The 23,631-nt window shown below is 37.3% G+C and overlaps 1 protein-coding gene across 2 annotated transcripts in view; it reads right to left on the bottom strand.

Annotated features, from left to right (window-relative positions):
* LTBP1 (latent transforming growth factor beta binding protein 1) overlaps positions 1–23,631 on the bottom strand; it is a 510,014-nt gene that overhangs the window by 484,835 nt on the left and 1,548 nt on the right. For both annotated transcript variants that reach the window (XM_036749323.1, XM_036749324.1), the window contains exon 2: positions 23,175–23,245. In XM_036749323.1, the coding sequence (XP_036605218.1) occupies positions 23,175–23,245 (71 nt within the window). The remainder of the gene's footprint in view (positions 1–23,174; positions 23,246–23,631) is intronic.

Genomic DNA, 23,631 nt, shown 5'->3' with positions numbered 1-23,631 from the left:
GGTTTTCTAAGTCAACATGCAATCCTCAGGGATCCTTATGCATAGCTTGGTGGCCCCCATTTCTATTTGAGTTTGACATCACTGAGGTATAAGACTGCTTAAAGGAATCATTTACCTTTGAGAAAATTAAGGTTATGTGAGATAGCCAGCTCCAAATATTTGAAGGGTTGTGATCTGCTAGAGAAGATGTAACTAGAAGCAGTGAGTAGAAATTCTAAGAATAGAATGGACATGACTCCTGAGGTACTGAGTTCCCCAGGATTGGTGATACTGAAGCAGAGTTTTGACAATGGTTGGGGATCTTGCCCAGATGATGTCTTCAACATGTAGGAGACCGAAGTGACTGATCTCAAAGACCACTTACAACAATAAGTCTATGATCCTATGAAATAACAAACTACATGCATATTCTTTATCTTCAACTCATGGTCTGCTTAAGTCATCTAAGTCAAGAGCATAGTATATTTTCTTTCTAAAATTTAAAAGTTATTTTATCCCCTGGCCACCCAACATTGCTATAACCTCTATGATAAAATGCTACACCCTAAGTAATGGTAACAGTGGTTCAATAATTCAAAGCCAAAGAACAGTGCAAACAGCCAGATGCTGATGCTGTAAAGACCCACTTGGGCTCTATCAGATCTTCAAGGGATGAGAATGACACAGACAAATGCCTTTCACATAAAACAGTCTGGCTAAGATCCCCAGAGTTTAAACCTGGAAAATGTTAGCAGGCACCATCCAACACTGTTTAAAAGCCATGAAAGACAGAAGAAAAGAAGCTCACCCCAAAGAGAATTTTCACTCTTGTAAGAACTAAACTGTCGTTCTAAATTCTAAATGAGCCTAGAAAAATTTCGAGGGAATGATCAAAATGTAAATCAATGTAAATAGGTGGCATGGTGATGCATATATTTTCCTTTAAGTAAATAGGAAGGGTAAGGTAGGGCATATAAAAGGCAAGCTGCCAAATTCATATCCCCTCAAACTCCTCAAGAATTTCCGAATGGCTATAGGCAAACCTGATCCAAGGGGACTCCTAGGAGTCCTCAGTGTACTGACAACCTATACATGGAAATGGTCAACTCTCCTGCATGGCTAGTAGGCCAGTGGTACTCCCACTGCCTTGAGATTTCCCTTCCTACTTCTATGTCCTTTCCTAGACCCTTCACACCGAAGAATCAAGGAATGCCAGGATCCAATCCCCTCACCCCTAAAGTCAGGAGAGTAATGAAGAAACAATAGGAAGACATATTGTTCTGCAGTGGGCCAGGGAAATCAGTCAATAAGCATTTATTAAGCACACGGTATGTGCCAGGCACATAGTAGGCACAGGAGATATAAAAACATAATATGAAATAATCTCTCCTCTCAAGGAACCTGTATTTTATCATACAAATATCATGCGCATATGCTTATATAGAACAAATACATGAAGAATAAGTATAAAATAAACAGAAGGTAGTTATAGGTAAATACAAGGCAGTTAGTGAGAAAGGGCTAGCAGTTGGGAACATCAGGAAAGATGTTGTATAGATGCCTGATCCATGTTTTGCAGTAAATTCTTGATCCATGTTTTCAAGTAAATGTGGAACTCTATAAGACAAGAGTGAAGAGGGAATACATTCCAAAAGTGAGGTACAGCCAATGAAAAGACATAGAGATGGGAGACAGAGCATCTTTTATGAGGAAAAGAGACTGTCAGCTCTTCCAATGAGTATGGAAAAGGAAAGTGAGAGTCACTGATTGGAATGAAAGTAAAATACAAGCTCCTTAAAAACAGTTGCATTTTGGTCTTTTTATCCTCAGAGTCAAGTACAATGTCTGTAACATAGTAGATACATAATAAATAAATGTTGTTGACTGCAATGGAAAGGGAAACAGAATGTGGATCAATTCCTGGGATGCAAATAAAAAAAAGAAAAGAGGTGATGGGAAAGCAACTCCTTACAAGGAAGTGACAACCTCCAACAACTCCTAATCCTGTATATGCTCCTCTCTATCCTTCCCCTTCTCAGCTGCCATCCTCCTGAAGCCCATGTTGTAGACCACATAAATCATACCTATGCCCTAAAACTGCTGGACTCCTCAATCCCATTGCCCATCAGGGTGCAAAGGGGAGAGGCACTGACTCCAAGACAAAAAAAGGAAAGCATTTTCCCTGGCATCCCAAGTTACCTAAACACATTTTTCCATTGAAAAATAGCTTTCCATTATGTTTGGGGTCTATAGTTCTATATTTCAGGTAAATTGTGGTTTATATAGGCTTTTGAGGGCTTGGTATAAACCACACCTCTGGTTACAACACTGTATACATAATAAAATGTGTTTCAAATTTCAAACAATGGACTACAAAGAAACATTCAAGACACAATCCTTAAGTCAGAGGAATGTTTAATTTGAGTTACAAATATTGCTGCCTTTATATGTCTGAATACATCATATTCAGCAATCCCTTTCTACATTTTTGATCACCTTCTATGTGAAAAGTACTGGGCCATTTTAACAAAAAATGAGTGAACTCACCTAAAGTAACTAATATTTTATTTATATGTGTGTGTGTGTGTGTGTACACACACACACACACACACACACACACACACACACACACACACACACACACAAAAAAACTCTTTTCTTTGATAGACATAAGAGATCTTACAACCACCACTGTTTCTTACACTACCCCCAGGAAAATAAAGTAAGGATGATAGTCAAATAATCGGGACATTTTTCTTATAAGGATCTCAATATCTCCTTAAATCACAGGATTAAAAAGTATAGTTGGAGAAAGTACCTATACCCATGAGATCAAAGATGTATTGAAATATTGGATTAACTTGCTGCAACCTCAATACAATTGTCACTGGAGATAAAAAGCAAGCATAGTATCATTTTGCTTAACCAATGAATGACACAGTTGGACTCTGGGGGTGGGGAGAAGCAATTGAGCAGAGAATAGATAAAATGGTAAAAATTAATTAATAAAAGAGTAAAAGGCAAAGGAAGAAAAGACAATAGGTAGGAGAGAGGGGAGGGTAGCAGTAGGAATAAAACACCTATCACAGAAAAGACAAAAGAGCAAATTAGTTTTTCTAATATGTATACAAGTACTACTGCAAAATTAATAGAGGAGGGGTTGAAATTTAGAAAAAAAATTAGTATTAATGAAATAAGGAAGACTGCACTGCCTTCTGAAAAAATAAATAATTACACAAAAATGTCAAATTTAACAAGGACAACCTCGAATATAAATGTCTCCTATAAAATTTAAAAGGAGCTATAGAATGAATTTAAAAATACAACCCAACAAAACATAGTCCACAGGAAAAAAAAACATATGTTAGAAAGGTTACCAGGACAAAAGTGGTAGAAATTCAGGCAGACCTGAAAAGCAATAAGAGATTTCCTTTCTTCTTTGTTGTTTCCTGTTTTGTTACCTACCTTATTAATGTATAGGGATTTGGAATAAGATTCTTCCTCATTTCATATAGGTTTTTTTTAAATTGATTATTATTAAGTTTATAATAAAAGTTAGATTAAAAAAGGAAAATTCACTTTTCTAGTGTAATGCAAGATAATAGGGTGAAATAAAATATATCATGCTTAAGAAAATCTAGAAGCATAATGATGCTATAAAACTAGGCTGAATTCAAATTATTAAACATTAAGAGACAAAAAGAAGAAGAAGAATATTGTTTCAAGGTAACTCTAACAAAAAGAGTTTATGACATACCACAAGGAGGCCAATGACACAAAGAAGGAGTCATAAATAGCAAAATATTAAAAGTAGCAACTTTTGGTAGTAGCAACAAACTGGAAACAAAATAGTAATGAGGGAATGACTAAACCAACAAGAATATAATTAAATAGTATTGCATTGCGAGAAACTACGAATATGATGAATAGAGAATTATGACATATATGAATTGACCCAAAGTGAGTAAACTAGAACCAGAAAAAATACACCATGACTACAACAATGTCAGTGGAAAGATCCACAAAATAATTTAAACTGCATGCTGTAAAACTCTAAGGACCAAGCTTGACCTTAAAATGAAATATGAAAATGCACCTCCTTTTCATTTTTCTCTGTTTTTAACCAAAAACAGGGACTATGGGTGTGGAATACAGAATATAATGTCAGATTTGGTTTATGTGTTAGTTTTGCTGAACTGTTTGGTTTTATTTGGGGTTGGATTTTTTGCCTCTATTTGCACCCCTCTTAGGAGGGAGAAGTAGAGGGACATAATAGGAAATGTCAGTGAAGAAAAAAATCAATAAAAATTTCAGAGAATGTAACAGAGCATAGTGATATTGAATATTCATAGAAAGAACAACATAGCAGCTAAAATGCTAAAGAAAAAGTCACGGATTAGGAAAAATAATTAGAAAGCAAATAACCATGGAAGAGCACATTGCAGGTGCCTAAACAAATTTGATACACGCTGTTTTACAAAAGGTAAAAAGAAACAGATAAATCCTGGGTAAACACATCAGAAAGTGCTTGCCCTCCTTTAAAAAGAAAAGAGAGCAAACTCTTTCTACAAAAGCCCTTGCTTTTGTACTATCCATGAGGTCAGAGGCAATTGCTTTCCTAAATACACATCTAATAAAAGTGTGTGTCATTGTTGAAATTCTTAACTGGTCTGCTTCCAAACATCTGATGCATTCCTCTAGTGACTTCCAGGATTGAGTAAACATGACCTCAAAGAACGGCACCACAGCCCTGCCTTCCCTATTTCAGTGTGGACTTTTTGCTCTTTATAAAAAGTAAGCATGTGTTGATGCTGTTATAAGGACACTGGTGTGGAAAAGATTTTCTTCTTCACTATGCGGGTAACAAAGACAAATAATGGCTGAAAAACACAAACCCTGTCATTTACTGCTAACACAAGTAACTGCCACTTGCTCCTCTCGAATTCTTGAAAATTGAGATCTTGATATATGTAGCAAGAATTTGACTCATATATTAAAACTGATGTTTTCCATTCTGAATGTGTGATTATACACTAAAAAGTAATTATATAAATACATATGTGTGTGTATATGTATATATGTATGTATACATATATATATTTCTAATTATTCACTAGTTGGCAAAGGCAACTTACTAGTAAGTCCTAAATCTATATGTAGGACAGGGTCTGTATGCTGCGGTACTAACACATTTATACAGAGCACCCTCACTTTCTGCAGGGGATACTGCCAAGAGATTCTAGTGAATAAGAAAATTCACAAATACTGTACTGTACTCTGTACTCATCCTCCTGTGGGAATGACAGGAGCCATAAATTCAAACCACCAAGTTGTACAGACCTTCAAGATTTTCTGAGAGAACCTGGAAAGGTCTTCAGAGCACAGATGCATGCACAATTTCTCTCCAATTCTATCCTGCTTTTCTTTTATGTGGCACTCTTCTCACGTCCGGCCAGGTGGAGGAGGGACAGGAGCGTCTTTTAGCGGACATTCTGCAATCTCTTCAAACTGATTTGGATTGGGGTATGGGGAAGGTCCCTTCCCCCTCTTACCCACTCTGAAGCTTTGACTCCCAAAGGAAGGCAGAAACATTTTTTTTCATTTTTCCTTTTGTATCCACAGTGCTTTGTACACTTTTTTTGCACTGGACCTGTGATTCATTGGTCTTCATACCTCCTGGTCAGTAAATTCCCTCTACCAATGAAGACTAGCACTTGTTCTGCAAGTTATTATTTTAGAGAGTTTCTTGGGACACTGCTAATTTAAGTGACATATGCACAGTCAATGTGTGTTAAACCCTGCCTGGTCTTCCTCACTCAAAGGCTATCAACTATTCCTGCTGCCTCTCACTTTGCACACAGTAGGCACTTAATAAGTATTCGTTAGATTGAATCTTTTCACTATTTTTATAAAAATACAATAAAAGATCAATTAATAGAAATCTTCCCATAAATGTTTTATTGATTTAACCTCTTAGGAGGATGAAATAAATCATACACATCACTATAGACAAAAATAACCATAATTTAATATATATTTTATGCTGCAATTTCCAAAGTGCATTTGCATTTTATGAGTTGCAGCTAAATAGTACACTGGATAGAGCACCAAGCTTGGAGTCAGGAAGACCTGAATTCAAATCTGGCTTCAGACACTTATTGGCTGTGTAATTATGGGCGAGTCACTTAACATTTATGTGCCTCAGTTTCCTCATCTGTAATATGGGGGGAGGGGGTTATAATAGCACCTATCTGCCAGGGTTATAGTGAGGATCAAATGAGATAATACTTGTAAAACATGTATGTGTGTGTGTATGTGTATGTGTGTGGTGGGGTAATGTGTGTGTCTGTATATGTATGTGTACAAATACACATATAATGTCAGTGTTTATATATGTGTGTATATATACACATATACATGTACATATATACACATACATTTTATACATATACTTGCACAGTACCTGGCACATAGTAAGCACTATGTAAATGCTAGCTAGCTAGCTAACTGGTAGTAGTAGTAATAGTAATCATAGAAGCAGTAGCTAGGGAATCAGAAAATGAGCTTCTCTGCCAACCCACTAAAGATGGAGGGTTAGAGAGAGCCACAAAACTGAACTCTTTCAACACTACCCACCAAACAATTTTAGATTGGTAGAGCCAACAAAAGGTCAAGGCATTTTTTTTGGCCTAAGAAACCTTAGGAGAGCAGCAGGAGATAATTTAAGAATTATTAGACTATCAGAAAGCCATGATCAAAAAGGAGCCTAGATATCATATTTCAAGAACTTATCAAAGAAAACTGCCCTGATATTCTAGAACCTGAGTATAAAATATAAATTTAAAGAATTTACTGGGTCACCTCCTGAAAGAGACCCCAAAATGAAAACACCCAGGAATATTATAGCCAAATTCCAAAGCTCCTGGGTCAAGGAGAAAATATTACTAGTAACCAGAAAAAACTATTTGAAAATAGGCATACCTCTGGAATATTACAGGTTTAGTTCCAGAAAACAACAATAATGTGAATATCACAATAAAGCAAGCCACATGAATTTTTTGGTTTCCCAGTGCATATAAAAGTCATGTTTATACTATCCTGTAGCATATTAAGTGTACAATAGTATTATGTCTAAAAATACTTTATTGTTAAAAATATTAACCATCATCTGAGCCTTCAGTGAGTCATAAACTTTTACTGGTGGAGGGCCTTGCCCCTATGTTAATAGCTGCTGACTGATCAGGGTGGTAGGTGCTGAAGGCTTGGGTGGCTACGGCAATTTCTTAAAATAATGCCACATCAACTAACTCTTCCTTTCACTTGAACACTAACAGGCCAATGTAGGGTTGCTAATTGGCCTACTTTCAATATTTTGAGTCTCAGGGAACAAGGAGGCCCAAGGGGGGGGGTGGGGGGAACAGCCAATTGGTAGAGCAGTCAGAACACTCACAACATTTATCAATTCACTGTCCTATATGGGTGTGATTCATGGTGCCCCAAAACAGTTACAATAGTAATATCAAAGATCACTGATCACAGATCACCATATCAGACATCATAATAATAATAAAGTTTGAAATATTGTGATAATTACCAAAATGTGACAATGTGAACACATGCTGTTGAAAAATGGTGCCAACAGACTTATTCAATGCAGGGTTGCCACAAACCTTCAATTTGTAAAAAATGCAATATTTGTGAAGCACAATAAAGCAAAATATAATAAAATGAGGTATCCTATATCATGGAGCCACAGTTAGAATGACACAAGATTTACTGGCTTCTACCTTACAGGAGTGGAGGGCTCAAACTATGATGTTCTAGAAGGCAAAGAAGCTAGGATTATAACCAAAGATAACCTACCCAGCAAAACTACATATAATCTTTCAGAGAAAAAAAATGGCTATTTAATGAAAGTGAGGACATTCCAGCATTCCTGAGGAATACAGCAAAGCCAAATAGAAAACATGACATTCAAACACAAGACTCAAGAGAAGCATAAAAAGCTAAACATGAAAGATAAATCATAAGGGAATCAATAAGGTTAAACTGTTTACATTCCTATATGGGAAGATGATACACGTAACTCCTAAGAACTTTATCATTATTAGGACAGTCAAAAGGAGTTACATAAAGGTCATGGGTGTGAGTCAATTATATTGGAATGATCTCAAAAAAATGATGGGGTGAGAAAAAAGATGCATTAGGAGAAGAGGGAAGGGAGAAGAAAAAGAAGGAAATATTTCACACATAAATGAAGCAGTCAAGGAAGAGCTTTTATGGTGGAGGGGGAGATGGGGATGGTGGTGGTGGCAGAATCTCTCATCAGAACTGGTTCAAAGAGGGAAGAATAGATAGATACATAGATACATACACAGATATATAGACAAATATATATGTATATGTGTGTATATATATACATATACACACACATACACCTCAGCTCTATATAGAAATCAATCATCCAAATAGGGAAAAAGGAAGAGAAGGGGATAAAAAAAGGGGGGATGACAAAAGGGAAGGCACATTAAGGGAAGCAGTAGTTAGAAGCAAAATGGACTTTTGAGGAGCGACAGGATAAAAAAGAGAGAGAGAGAGAAGAATAAAAAGAAGAAAAGGGATGGAGGGAAATATACAGCAATAATAACTATGAAGGTGAATGGGATGGGCTCACTCATAAAACAGAAGCAGATAGTAAAATGAATTAGAAACCAGAATCCAACAATATGTCATTTACAAGAGGCACACTTGAAGCAGAAAGATACAAACAGGGTCGAAATAAAAGGTGGGCACAGAATCTAATATGCTTCAGCTGAAGTAAAAATGGCAGATGTAGCAATCATGATCTCAGATAAAGCAAAAGCAAAAATAGATCTAATTAAAATAGGTTATCAGGGAAACTATATTTTGCTGAAAGATACCATAAACAATAAAGCAATATCAAAAAAATTTACATCAAGTTTCATTGATAAAGGCCACATTTGTCAAATATAAAGAGAACTGAGTCAATTTATAAAAATGAGAGCTATTCCCCAATTGACAAATAGTCAAAGGATACAAACAGGCAGTTTTCAGAAGAAGAAATCAAAGCTATATAGTCATATGGAAAAATGCTCTATATTACTATTGATTAGAGAAATGTAAATTAAAACAACTCTGAAGTACTACACTTCTATCAGAAAGGACAAACACTAGAGGGAATAAAGGAAAATAGGTACACTAATTAATGATCTGCTAGTGGAGTAGTGAACTGGTCCAGCCATTCTAAAAAACAATTTTGAACTATGCCTAAAGGGCTATAAAACTGTGTATACCCTTTGACCCAACAATACCACTATTATGTTGGTATCCCAAAGAGATCAAAGAAAAGGAAAAAGAAAAACAATTAGAATCTATATATACAAAAATATTTATAGCAACTCTTTTTTGTGGTGGCAAAAAATTGGAAATCAAGGTAATGCTCATCAATTGAAGAATAGTCAAAAACGTTGTGGCATATGATTGTGATGGAGCAGTATTTTACTTGTGATGGAGAAATGACTATGGCAAGAGGGCTTGGGCAGTTCCAGAAAACTATGGCAAGGCCTATATGAACTCATGCAAAGTGAAGTGAAAAGAACCAGGAGATCATCATGCACAGTAATAGCAATGTTGTAATAATGATCAACTATGAAAGACTTGACTACTCTGATCAATACAGTGATCCAAGACAATTCCAAAGGACTCACGATAAAAAAATTCCATCCACCTCCAGTGCAAACTGAAGTATAATTTTCTCATTTTCTGTGTTTTGGGGTTTTTTTTAACAATATGGCTAATATGGAAATGTTTTGCATGATCTCATATATATAAATGCTATCATATTTCTTGCCTTCTCAGTAAGTGAAAGACGGAGGAAGAGAATTTAAACCTCAAAATTTAAAAGAATGTTTAAATAAATAATAAAAACTTTAAAATAAAACTAAAAAATAAAGTTATTGGTCAACTTTAAATCTATGCTCCTTTGTTCATACATGGTTCACTCAAGGTCATAGAACAATATCAGGCATTGAAGGTGGATTCAGGTCTTCTGGCTTTGAGACCAGTCTACCATAAATAACAATGTATTTGACCCACCAATAAATAAGAAACTTCTCTAGGAGGCGGCACTGTTTATAAACAAAGTACTTTTTAAATTGAAAAATACCTTCGAAAAGCTATATATCAACTACCTGCTTGAGAGACTGTACTAAACTTAAGCATATGAACAAAGGTATGGATCTTTACTTTTTCCATTTAAAAAGCTTACTATGAAATAAAATTCAGGAAATCAAATTAGTGGTGGTTTCTTTAATTTGACATTTAGAAATCATGAGTGGGGGGCGGGGGGAGGATCACCAATACCCTCCAGCTGGAGAGGCAAGAGCACTAGGTTTAAAGGCAGACATCTTTGGATGAAATCCCTTCTCTGTTTCTTGTTACCTTCACCCATTGGGATCTCAGTTCCCCCATCCATAAAAGGAGGAAGTTGGTCTAGGATTTACCTTTAAGGTCTCTTCCAACTCCACCTTTAAAATTCCAATGACCTTATTCTCCCAGCTCCTGCCTGCAGTTTTATACTTGATAATACCTTACAGTTTGACTCCTTCCTGGCTCTCTTCCTGCTCCAGGGAATACTTTAACGCCCCAATCTTTTTCTGCACTATGAATTTGTTATGAACATGACCCATTCCTTTCGTCAGCCACCACATTAACTTCTGATTGTCAGTCCTTTCAAATTGTAATCCCACCTACCAATACATCTCTCCCTTATTCTGGCATGGAAATGTCATATTCACACAAGTCAAAAATCAATCCAACCATCTCCTAATTTACAAAACATGATGTTGTGGAAAACTATTTCTGTGGGCTCATGCCAACAATTCTACTCAAATGTGGTAGAGCAAAAAAAAACCCATAAAGAATACTGTAGTTGCCCAATAGCAGTAAACGGGGGTCTAAAATTGCAGGAAAAGATGCACAATATTCACTTCATTTAGGCCTAAATCTCTATCAGATGATGTGGGACAAAAGAATTCTAAAACTGGAGGTGAAGGGAGAGAAGCTGTCTCCTCCAGGCCATGTCCACCTCTAAGTAAGGAAACCAGAGTATGTAAAATGAGGTGACACATATTGAAAGAGTAGGCACACAGAATACTGTGTCCAAGAAAAGGAAGAAGAGTCACCAGCAGGACAGCAAGGTTTGAGCAGAATAGTTGCTGTAAAAAGCTAAATGCCAAAGGGAAAACTGATGGAATTCTTTATATGACTGCACAGAAATGCATTTAACATACATACAACCAAAAAACAGCATCACAAGGGCTGACTTCAAAAACGACAAAGGCTACTTTTCTGAGGAACTCAAAGTAAAATGAAAAGGAGAACCAGGAAGAAGAGGATTAGTGGTGACAATCCCAGGAGAAAGTCATAGGCAGTAGTAAGGGATAATAACTGCACCTGCCTCCCAGGTTTGTTGTGAGGATCAAAAAAGAAATTAACTGCAAAGTGCTTAGCACAGTGGCATATACTGTGTTACATAAATGTTGGTTATCATCATCATCATCATCATCATCATCATCATCATCATCATCATTATTGGTGATCTCATTGACATAGTTACTTACTCCAAAGGTATAGAACACAATCCATACACACCTCATTCTGTAAGACCCTAATACATGCCTCCCCATAAATCTTACATTAAGGATCCACCCAATATGCTGAGGAGTCATTCCACTGACTCTGTGGACAACATGTGAGTCCCAATGGGGCACAGAGATTATGCAGCTATTATCCATTCTTTTCAGTATATGACTGATTTGACACCATTTCTTTGATGCTATCTTTTGTGCCATTCTTTGACTACTGCCTTTTGGGTGATGCGTGATTTTAATTCTTCAGAACTTATGGTATTCCATCTTATGATACTCCATATAGCCATATAGCATCACTGAAAAAAAAATTGGTGTTTAGAAAAAATGAAAGATAAGCCTTTGTTTCAAAGAGGAATTTCAGGTCATTAGAAGCCCTGAACAGTTTCCCAAAGACAATGCAACCCATCCTATGACTCCTATTTAATTTTATGACAAGTTCATTCTTCATCTGTAGTGTCTGTCCAAAATACACATAGTGATGGACCAGCTCCATGGGCTACTCATCCAACTACAGATAACAGTATGGGAAACAAATATTCTCCCTTCACTTAGTGGTGCATCTGTAAAGCACTTTAGGACTTACAAAGTGCTTTCCAGTATTGCTGCTCCCATTTTACACATAAGAACACTGAGGCTCTGATAGGTAAAGTGACTTACATAGGATCATAATAAAACAGGACTGAATCCAAGTCTAAAGCACTTTCCACTAAACTCTACTGCCTCTCAGAATCCAATGAATAAAAGAACACTTTTCTTAGAAACAAGTCACAGTATACTCAAATCTAATGATAGTTAAAAGGTCTTAAACCAGAAATGATGCTATCAGTAATATTCTTGGCTACTTAAAGTCAAATTTACATATCTATAACAAAGCTAGAAGACAGCAATGGCAGGTCAGTTTTAATCTTCCCTGCTAAGGAAAAATAAGTTATTTGAGGTGCTATTACTGTATTTCCCCATAAGACTCACCCTTTTCAAAAAATTTGGGGTCTAAAAACTGGGTGCATCTTATGCAGTGATTGTAGATTGTTTTTACTTGCATTTCCTGCTTTTTCACACTTGTTTTTGTGCTCGTTATTGTAGGTTTTTACTTGCGTTTCCCGCTTTTTTGCGCTTGTTGCCTTTGCGCTCATTGTTTCGCATTTCTTACAGGTATATTTGATTACGTTTTGCCACATTCTGCCCAGAAATGGCTCAGAAAAGATTTTTTATACAGTGCTGAATTCAAGCTAAAAGTGATCCAGTTTGCAAAAGTGAATGGAAATTGTGCGGCTGAACAAGTTTGGTCCTCCTCCAACCAAGAAAACAATCTGAGACAAGCTACAGGAAGAAGAAACCCTACCGAAAATGCCAGGGCAGAAGAAGGCCATGAGAGGCAAGTCAGCAAAATGGCCTGATTTAGAGAGAGAATTGAAGATATGGATTGAAGAGCAAAGGGCAATTGGAATTCCTTTGTCCACAAAGATGGTTCAGCATGAGGCAAGAAGACTTGCTGATGAAAAAAGAAATTACTGATTTCAAAGGAGGACACAATAGGTGCTTCAGATTCATGAAACAGAATGGACTAAGCATGTATACATGCACCAGACTTGCCCAAAAGATGCCTGAAAGCTATGAGCAGAAGGTCCTTGAATTTCATCGTATCATTGTATGAATTATATGATGAATAAAACTTGAGTTCAATAACTTTATGTAATACATTTTTTTTCAAATTTCGGGCCCCAAAATTAAGATGCATCTTACACATGAGGAGCTGTCTGGATGCTTTGTCCTACAGTGGAAAGGATGCTGGATTTGCTCTGCCACTTACTACCTGGGCATCTTTGGGTATACATCTCCACTTTTCTGGGACCAAGTTTCCCCTTCTGTAAAATAAGATGGCCAGACTAGACCACCTCCAAGGTCCCTTCAAGTTCTACATCTATATGCATAGGTTTCTGTTCTTAGTGTCCTACTTAATTTCCCCACCTTTCTCTCTTCAATTTGCCATAAGTGTCATCCCAGCTAAGTTTTTTTTTCTTCTATTTCTTTTAATCTTCCATGAATCCCCCTTTCTCTGTTAAAACCTATTCTAACTCTGCTGCCTCTCCCTTCTTGTTCAGTCATTTCGATCATGTCCCATTCTTCCCAACCCTATGTGGAGTTTTCTTGGCAAAGGTGCTGTAGTTGTTTGCCATTTCCTTCTCTAGTTCATTTTACCATGAGGAAACTGAGGCAAGTAGGGTTAAGTGAAAATGTCAGAGCCTAGATCTGAACTCAGGGAGATGAATCTTTCTGACTCTAGGCCCAGCATTCTATCCACTGTACACCTAGCTGCCCCTGCCTCTCACTAGCCCACACTTAAGTTCTCCCTCAATGATGATTATAGGTATCTTTCTCACATCTACCAAAAGCTGAGGGCAGCAGGGTGAGGAATCAAAAGCTGAGAGGGGAAAGAGGGAGGGAATCAAAAGGAAAACCTACAAATGACAAAACAGGCCACACCTCTGAGGTTTATAACTCCATATGGAAAACAAAAAACTCATAAACTACAAAACAGTAATATTAACTCCCTGGAAAGAAAATCAAATTTGAGGTCATCTGTTTTGCACAGAACAGACATCACTGTTGGCATTCAGCTAATATTAACAACTAAGACTATGTATCCCATGCCTCATTTCTATTCAGTTAGCAATAGAGGTATATACACACACATAAAGAACATCTTCCAAAAACTTTTCAAAAGTGGGATTCATCAACTTGGGAGACAGGGGGTTTCCTCTCACAGGACATTTTCAAAGAAAGTCTCTCTTGGTAATCTAACCAATTCATAGGAGGTACAGGAGAGTCCCAGATCTACATATCTAGCCCTCGTCTCTCCAGTGAACTCCAATGATGCTTCTCCAGCTTCCTGGGCCTATCTCCACCTGGATATCCCAAAAGCATCTTAAACCAGTACGTGCAAAGTAGAAATCATTAAAACCACCCTCCAACCCAATTTTCATATTTCTGTCAAGAATATCACCATCCATCCAGTTACCCTTGGTTCTCAAACTAAGTCATCCCCAATTCTTTACCTTCCACTTCACCCCACCATGCAGTCAGTGGCCACATCTTATTGGTTATAAGACCACATCTCTCTCTTCCATCACCTTTTCTCTACTTACCAAAACCATCCTAATTCAGGCCCTGATCCCCAACTTACCTGGAGTATTGAAATAGCCTCATAATTCATACCCCTGTCTCAAGTCTCTCCCCACTCCAATCCATCCTGCATGAAGCTACCAAATTGATATTCCTAAAGCACAGATGTGACCATGTCATTCCCTTACCTAAGAAGTTTGCGTGGCTACCAATAGCTTCTAGGATAAAATATAAATTCCTCTGCTTAGCATTTAAAACCTTTAACAATCTGGCACCAAACTGTCCTTCCAGGTTGATTCCTGATTACTCCCCCTCACATAGTCTACAATTAAGCCAAACTGGCCTCCTTGCTATTCCTCATACATGGCATTCCAGCTTCCATCACAATGCCCTTGCACTGCCCTTTTCTCTATTCCTGTAATGCTCTCCCTCCTCATCCTAGCCCTTTGAAACCCCAAGCTTACTTCAAGACTTAGGTCCAGTTCCCCCAGCTCCTCTAAACAGCTAAAGGTCTTTTCCTGATTTCAATTGTTTGAGCCCCTTACCCTTCCCCCTCCAGAAAATTACTCTTTATGTATTTCCTATATTTTGGGTTCACTTCCCTATGTATATGTTGCTTCCCCACCCCATACCCACAAACAACTGAATGGAAGTACCTGAAGGGAAAGGGATGTTTTGTTTTCACCCTATAGAGTACCTAACATCTAATAGGCACTTAACAAAGACTTGCATAATCAAATTTGATGACCACTTACTAGATATGATAAAGAGCAGACTGATTCATGTCTAGGTTGGAATGGATATTCTCTAAAATTTCTTTCAATTCTGAGATTCTGTGATTCTACAAAAAGCCACATAAGTACGCATTTGGTCATTTCTGTATAGCAAGTGAACATTTAAATCTCCAAGGTCCTAAATGGTACATGCAAATAACTGTTGTTTTTTCACCTGCAAGGGTGAGACTACTTATTTTGCATTTATTTTATTTTAAATTTAAGGCTCATTTACATTCTAACCTTCATAACTAATTTCAATAAGTTGCAATCAGCTGAATATTGTGAGCTGGATCCACATAGCAAATCAACTTCCTCACTGATTTTATGTGAACAATGAACACAATAAAGCCAGAAAAACACTTGCACTCAAATAAATACAATTTTAAAAAAAATCAAACATAACACTCCCTTGTGTTTAAACAAACCTAAACTGAAGACCTTAATCTACTCAAAAATGAGAAATGTAATTAGGCAGTGCATTTAAAGGAGTGTATGGAGCAATGAATATGTGCTAGTTGAAGGACTTCTAATTTAAATTTGCTGGCTTTTAAAAGTACTCTTGGTTGTTTTTTTTTTAAGTGAGAAAAATATATGCACACATACATACATATATACATACATACACACATATGTATATTATATATATATGTGTAAGTTCAGTAGTCTAACTCAACTGTAAAGAGGAAGTAAGGAAATGAAAATAGCAAAAATCAGTTATTTAACAATTTAAACAATATTTTTAGAGAAATATAGATACAAACCTCAAAAGTTTGCCCTGGATTTTCTCCACTCACAAATTGTTATTTTTCCCCTAAGATCACTACATCATACTCTCCCATTGCCAAAACTAGGAACCTAGAAAATGTTAATCTATAAACTTAGTCCATTTTTGAGCTACTGATGCACTAGGAAAAAAGAGAGAACTCTTAAAACTAAAAGCAACATGATGTAGTGGAAAAAGTGTTTGGCTTGGAGTTAAGTGACCTGATGCTGACTCTTACTAGCTATGTGACTACTGGCAAGTCACTTGATCTTTCTGAGGCTCAGTTTCTTTAACCATAAAATGGGGGTATATAATATTTGCACCAACTACCTCAAAGGGTCAGTTATTAGGAAAGTGCCTTGTAAACTCTAAAGCCCCCTACCAAACAATCAGCAAGTATTTATTAAGTATCTAATCCTAACCCTATTATGTTCTAGATACCAGTGATACAAAGAGAAAGTCAAACAGTCCCTGTCCTTGAGGATCTTAAGACCTAATGGGGAGACAACTTGCACATGTACAGGTGTAAGGGTAGGTGGGGTAAGTCATTTTAGCTCTGAAACCTTAACTAATTAGGAACAGATTTCAATTAATTCATCAAAAGACCTTAGAACTAGAATGAAACTGCATAGAATTGTGTTCCAGTAGGATAAGAATTGTGTTCAGTAGGCTGGATTAGCCAAAAGAAACTTGACATGCCCTAGGGATCATCTAGTTGTCTATAAATTATCAAACAAGCTAAGATGCTGAGGATTTTCTAGAAAGTAGAATGTGCATATCCCTGAGGATGAAGGGGTTAGGGGATAAGATGGAGAGTGGAGGAGTGGAGGCAGGGAAGAGGAAAGGCTTCAGAAAAGTCTGGAAGATGTTGGACTTCCCATCTTCCCATCAGTGTCAGCCAGCAGAGGCTCCCATCTTTCCAATGGTGTTCTAAATGGCATTCCCAGATCAATTTGTGACAGTATTTGGATCATTGCATCTCATGAACACACTGGATTCAATGGCTCTATAAGGAGCCCATCAGGGAAACTGTGCCTAAAGGAGCTTCTTGAGTACCCCATGAATGTGGGAGGGGGGAAGGACTTCTATGTCTCAGTCCACTTCTCCGTAGACTTTGTATTCTATGTATTACAAAAGGAAGAATGTGTCACAGACTTTGCAAGGTGGAGGACAAGAGGGATAGGGAGGAATTTTTTGTACCAACCATTCTTTTTGTATTACTGCAGTATATATCCCTTTTTAAATACTACTTGAGGCTGGCTAACTAAATGATTTTCAACTGATAACCTTGGTGGAAAGTATACCAGTGTTTCACAGAGGTTTGCAAGGCACTGGAAGATTGGGGGGGGCGGGGCAGTAGTAACCTCAAGTGCAATTGGGGAGTGCTGAATTAAAATAAGGTGGCAGTAGAAGCATAACGAAAGAAGAAAATATAAAATTTTGAAAAACCATTCATACATGTTAAAGTCACAGTGATTACGTTATTTTCCAAATAGATACACAAAATGCAAATTATAATCAATCAGTGGTCAAGTCTGCTGACAGGTCTTAACAAGCAAGTGTTGGCAGACAAGTATGTTAGGCATTGTTGGGAAGTCCAGCATGCATTGGCAGGAATATTTACCTATAATGACTTATTTACAATATAGTACTATATGGTTACATGAGACAATATTGCATCATCAAAATTTCAATGCAGGGAAAAACCCACAAATTTACAATAAATTATTCAATTTAAAATGTGTCATTTTCTAAAAGATATTTTATATTTTTAAATAATGCAAATTTTTTTAAAAGGCTTAAAGAAAATAGATTTCCAGGGGGGCACTAATTTTTTTTCAATTGAGTGGTAGGCCAAATAAGTTTGAGAACCTCTGGTTTAAGGCACAAGCATTAGAGAATCACTCCTACCCCTCAAGGATAAGCTTAGACTTTTGAGAAGCAATGTAGCTAGGCTCTCAGGGCCCAATTGATTTGTGAGAGTAGGAGTTGGGATGACAATCCTTGGATCTTATATGGATGACGTAAGTTTATGCAAAACATTAAAAAATATATAAATTTGTAGAGGTTTGGGGAAGCAGCACTAGCACCACCGGGACAAGCAAAGACCTCATGCTAAAGGGAGAGCTTGAGCAAGGTTATGAAGGGATTCTAAGAGATGGGGGAGAGGAAGGAGAACATTTAAAGTATGAGGCATAGCCAGGGCAAAGGTATGAAGTATTGTGTGTGAAGAAAGGAAGCTGCTTAGGTTGGCTAGACCATGAATTTCATGAAGAGGAATATTATGCAATAAGGGTAAATTGGAGTAAGGTTGGAAGGGTAAATTGTAGTAAGGTTGGAAGAAGATTTTTAAATGTCAAACAAATGTTTATATTCGATCCTGAAGCCAGAATATCTTATGAGGATTTTGAAAGGAAAGTACCTTAGAGATCATGTAGTCACAGAATCACAGAATTTCAGTTGGAAAGTATCTCAGAAAGGAAGAGATCTCAGAAGCCAACCATCTAGTCCAACTTCTACATCAACAAGCATCCCCTCCAGAACACAGCTGACAAGTGATCACACAACATTTGCTTAAGAGGGGAAATCTACCTCCTCTCAAGTTAGCACATTCTACTCTTACAAAATTTTTCCTTACACACCAAGCCTAAATCTCACTTCTTTCAATTGTAACTTATTGTTCCTTGTTCTGACCTTTGAGGCCAATCTGAATAAATCTAGTCCTTCCCATCCATTACAGCCCTTCAAATATTTGAAGACCTCTACAGCATCTTTCCTTAAGTCTTCTCTTTCCTAGACAAAATACCTCCAACTTCTTCATTTTACAGAAGAGGAAATTCAGGCCCTGAGAGGTTAAATGCTTTATTTTTAAATGAGTTTATCAGATTAAGTTCCTGAGCTCAGAGTAGTATGAAAACATTAGACTAGGTCATTGGAGGGCAGAAAAAAATAGGGTCAGGACTGCCAACTGCTTCACAAGTTTGCTTTGGGTCAGCCTCACTGTATCTTAAAAGATAACCTGAATCCAAAAAGAGCAGGAACTTCTGCTATTATATACTATGGAGGAAAAATAAAACTCAAAACCATGCCCTACAATTAGAGTTTAGCTACTTCATGCATAAATTTCTACCATTACAAAATCTACTGTCCCTCATTTTGTTATTCTAATAGTCAATGACTTTCCCCCCCAATCCTTCCTTATGTGCCTAAAGGAGCTTCTTGAGTACCCCATGAATGGGGGGTGGGGAAGGACTTCTATGTTTCAGTCCACTTCTCCCTAGACTTTGTATTCTATGTATTACAAAAGGAAGAACGTGTCACAGACTTTGCAAGGTGGAGGACAAGAGGGATAGGGAGGAATTTTTCCATTCTTTTCGTATTACTACAGTATATATCCCTTTTTAAATACTACTTGAGGTTGGCTAACTAAATGATTTGCAACTGATAACCTTGGTGGAAGTATGCCAATGTAGTTCATTACTTTACTACTTACCTCAATTCTCTATCTCCCTTTCTAGACTGACCAACCCCTTGAACTGATTTTATAGAGACACCTACTTTGGAGGATTTATCAGAAGAAGATGATGAAGTAAAAAGAAGGCTGGATTTGAAGTCAGAGGATCTGGTTTGGGATCCCATCTCTGTTACTGCACATGAAACCCTGGAAAAATCACTTCAATCCTAGGCCTCAGTTTCTTCCTCCATAAAATAAGGAAGTTGTACTAAATGATATCTAAGATAATTTTGTATCTCCATGCCTCTGCACAGGCTGTCATTCACACCCAGAACGTCCTCCCTCCTTACCTCTACCTGTTAAAATCCCCAGTTTTCTTCCAAGATTCACCCAAATTCCAAATGAGACCCTTGCTGATTTCCACTCACCCTCCAACTACTGGTATTTCCCCATAAAAAAGTTACCTTGTTTTTATTTTATATGTAATTTGTATCTATTTATTTGTATACATGTCTCTACCATTGGACTGTAAGTTCCTTGAGGTCAGGAGCTGGTTCACTTCTTTCTGTCCTCAGGGCACACATAGTAGCAGGAACTTAATAAAGGCTGATTTGCTGACTGATTCCAGCTCTAAATCTATGATCCCATGTTCCTTCTTCGTCAATATAAATCACATACTTCTTAACTTTCTCCAGAAGAACTAAGTCAAATATGCAATAATGTATTCAGTTCCAGGCTTGAAGTTTTAGCAAGGTCAAGCTAGAATACATCAAGAGGAAAAAAGACTAGCAAGGTGAGGCGACTGGAGAACTTGTCATAGGATGACAGTTGAAACAACTAGAGATATTTAGTCTGGAGACAAGGATACAAAGAAAGGGCATGAGAGTTATATGAAAGAACAATTCTAATTTTTCTTCTTGGTGCTTCAGAACAAGAAGCAATGCATGGAAGCTGCTGAAAGGCAGCTTCAGTGTTTATGCAAAAAAATGTCCCAACAATTGAAGGAAGACATTCAAAAGTGGAGTGGAATGCCTTAGAAGTAAAGAAATACACATTTGTTAAGTTCCTACTATGTACCAGATACTTTACAAATATTATCTCATTTAATCTTCACAACCACCCCGAGAGGTGAGGCAGGGAGAAGTTAAAGTGACTTAAATAGTAAAAGTCTGATGCTGGATTTAAACTCAGGTCTTCCTGACTCCAGGCCCAGTGCTCTATCCGTTGTGTCACTCAGTTGCCTCCTTTGGTAGGTTGTAAGTTCCCTATCTGCAGATCTCCAAGTGGGCGATGGACTACCTCTTGTCAAAGATGCTTTAGAGTGAATTCTTGATCATGAGTGGTTGGGCTATGCAATCTCTGGGGTCCCTTTCAACTCTGAGTTTCTACGATTTGGCTGACAAGACTGCAAAGGGGGAATGTACCTATTCTTCTTCTTGTTGTCTAGAGAAAGAAGGGTAGCAGGGCAGATTCCACAATATCCAGACTCCCTTTGCCCTCCTAGATCCAAGAACCTGTTATGTTCTCAGAATCCTTTGGAGGAGAAGTGTTCTTCTACTGTATGACTATTCTCTCCTCTTTCCATGTCAACATCAGCAGCAAAATCTACAAAGGTATTTCATATGTAGATTTTTCTCTCACAAATACTAATGAATACATATCAATTATTATAGGATCATGGATTTAGAGTTGTAGGGGACTCATGATCCAGAGAAATCAGGAAACTTGACCAAGGTCAGACAGATAGTACATGGAAAATTGGGATCATACACTGTTTGCTCCTCTTTTTTAATCCATACAGTAAAATAACTCCCAGGTTTGAAGCTATTTGTGTTATATTAGGTTTTTATTATATATAGTTACTATAGAATTTGGCATAATTTTTTAGCTGGGACAAATATTAATCAATACAATAACTATTGTGTTGAATTAAGCTTTTATTGCATGTACAATCTAAACATATTAGGAAATAGCTGAAATAAAGCAGACAAGTTTAGTGTACCATTTGAATTACCATTTAACCTAAAAAGTCTATAATCATGGGGACCAGGAAGGAGAGAACATTTCTGATCTAAGGATTAGTTAGAACACTATAAAAGAGTCAGTGTGGCACCGTGGATAAACTCCACTTCCAACCCTTCTAACTCCATGACCTCAAGCAAATTACTATACCTCTCTGAGTCTCAGTTTCATCATTTGTGATATGAGAGGGTTGGACTAGCTGGCCTTTAAGGGCTAGTCTGGCCCTAAACTGATAACTCCATAATAAATATCAGAAACTTGAACCCCGAATCATCTTCTGGACTGCCAATCACTTCTTGTTAATCATGACCAAAATGACTAACCTGCTCTGGACATGCACCTTCCCCAAAGACAATTCTATAAATAGCTTCTTTGGGGGAAGGAAGGGGGAACCAAAAATTTAAAGCAATTTTCACAAACAATTTCAATGAGTTGTCTATATTGTCCTTTGACTTTCATTTGAGCATGCAAAATCATTCCTTTAAAAATTATGTCCCTGGGGGAGAGAACGATAATTCAAATTTGCTTTGCTTTATCCCAGTAAAGAAATTTAAAAATTAAACAATTTCAATCCATGTTCTGCTGACTGTTTCAAAAGAATTGCAGAGAATGCCTGCAATGTTCAAAATTTTTCAAATGAAAGGAAATGCCTTTATTTATATATAGTATTTTTATTGCATTGGATTAATCAAGAGGAGCCAAGGAGACCACTTCCCCCACTTCTTTAATGGCACACTAAAAAGTGCATGGGAAAAGTATGTGATCCTTTCACTGAATTTAGAGAAGTCCTACAGGAATACCTATCAGTAGATTTTGGAGTACCACTGAATAGTGGTGCATCTTGGGAAATAACCAGGGCCTCATATCTGGTATATCTTTGCTGCTATTTTCAGGCAACTTTTAAACTGCTAATGTTTTATGTCAGTATAAATACTAAATAGAAAGTGGTATCCTCCACTTTAATATATATTTTTCATCTGTTTTCCCCATGTTGAAGACAAAAGTCATTGATTCGGTTGAGTCAATGATGCCTAAAATGAAAATGTATTTGTATTTTCCATTTTCTGATTTCCTGGGTATGATAAGGTTATTAATGATTCAGTAAGGTGCCATGAGGCCAAAACTGACCTTTGGGTGGAAAGTGACATTTCCAAAGTATTGCTGCTATAATGATAACAATAATTACCAGGACCAAAAGTATTTCCTGAGCATTAATGACTGGCTGGGGTTAATGACCTGGATATTCAGAATATCAACATTCCCCAAAGTAGTCTTTAGTCCCTGGGAAATGACCCATGCCTGGATCACTGTTATTCTGCTCTACCGCTGCACAAACACACTTCACATACAGGTTTTCAAGGCAAGTTGTATTCATGGCTACTTACGTTTGGTGCACCTCTGGGAGCCAGGGGCTTTGCTCCAGCCTTGACAGCACTGCCCTCCACAGACATTCACCCTGCAATACAGCAATGATAGGAAGTAATCCAGCAGCAAACTATCATTTTGCCCTCCCCAAAACCCAAACTTCAAAGGGTTTTTCCTCTAAGAGCAAAAAACCCTGCCTCAGGGGAGGCCTAACTGGTTATACAAGGTGCCCAAAAATTAGCTGCCAAAGTGGAGAGAATGGTAGTACAAGGAAGGGAGGAAGGAAGCCAGGGAGCCTTAATAAGAACTGATTCTCCTATAATAAATACCAGCGTTGTAAAGGAGAAAGAAATTCACAGTAAGAAAACTGTTTAAAAAGGAAAAAATAAATGTCTTTGGAATGGTGTTATTATAATAAGCAACAAATAAAATAAATTTAGTTTCAGAGATAATAGGTTTACAGAAAGAGTTCAAACA

This window comes from Trichosurus vulpecula, chromosome 3 (genome assembly GCF_011100635.1).
Source record: "Trichosurus vulpecula isolate mTriVul1 chromosome 3, mTriVul1.pri, whole genome shotgun sequence".
Taxonomy (NCBI): domain Eukaryota; kingdom Metazoa; phylum Chordata; class Mammalia; order Diprotodontia; family Phalangeridae; genus Trichosurus; species Trichosurus vulpecula.
The sequence above is the reverse complement of the archived record's forward strand: the minus strand, read 5'-3'. Positions and strand labels throughout refer to the sequence as shown.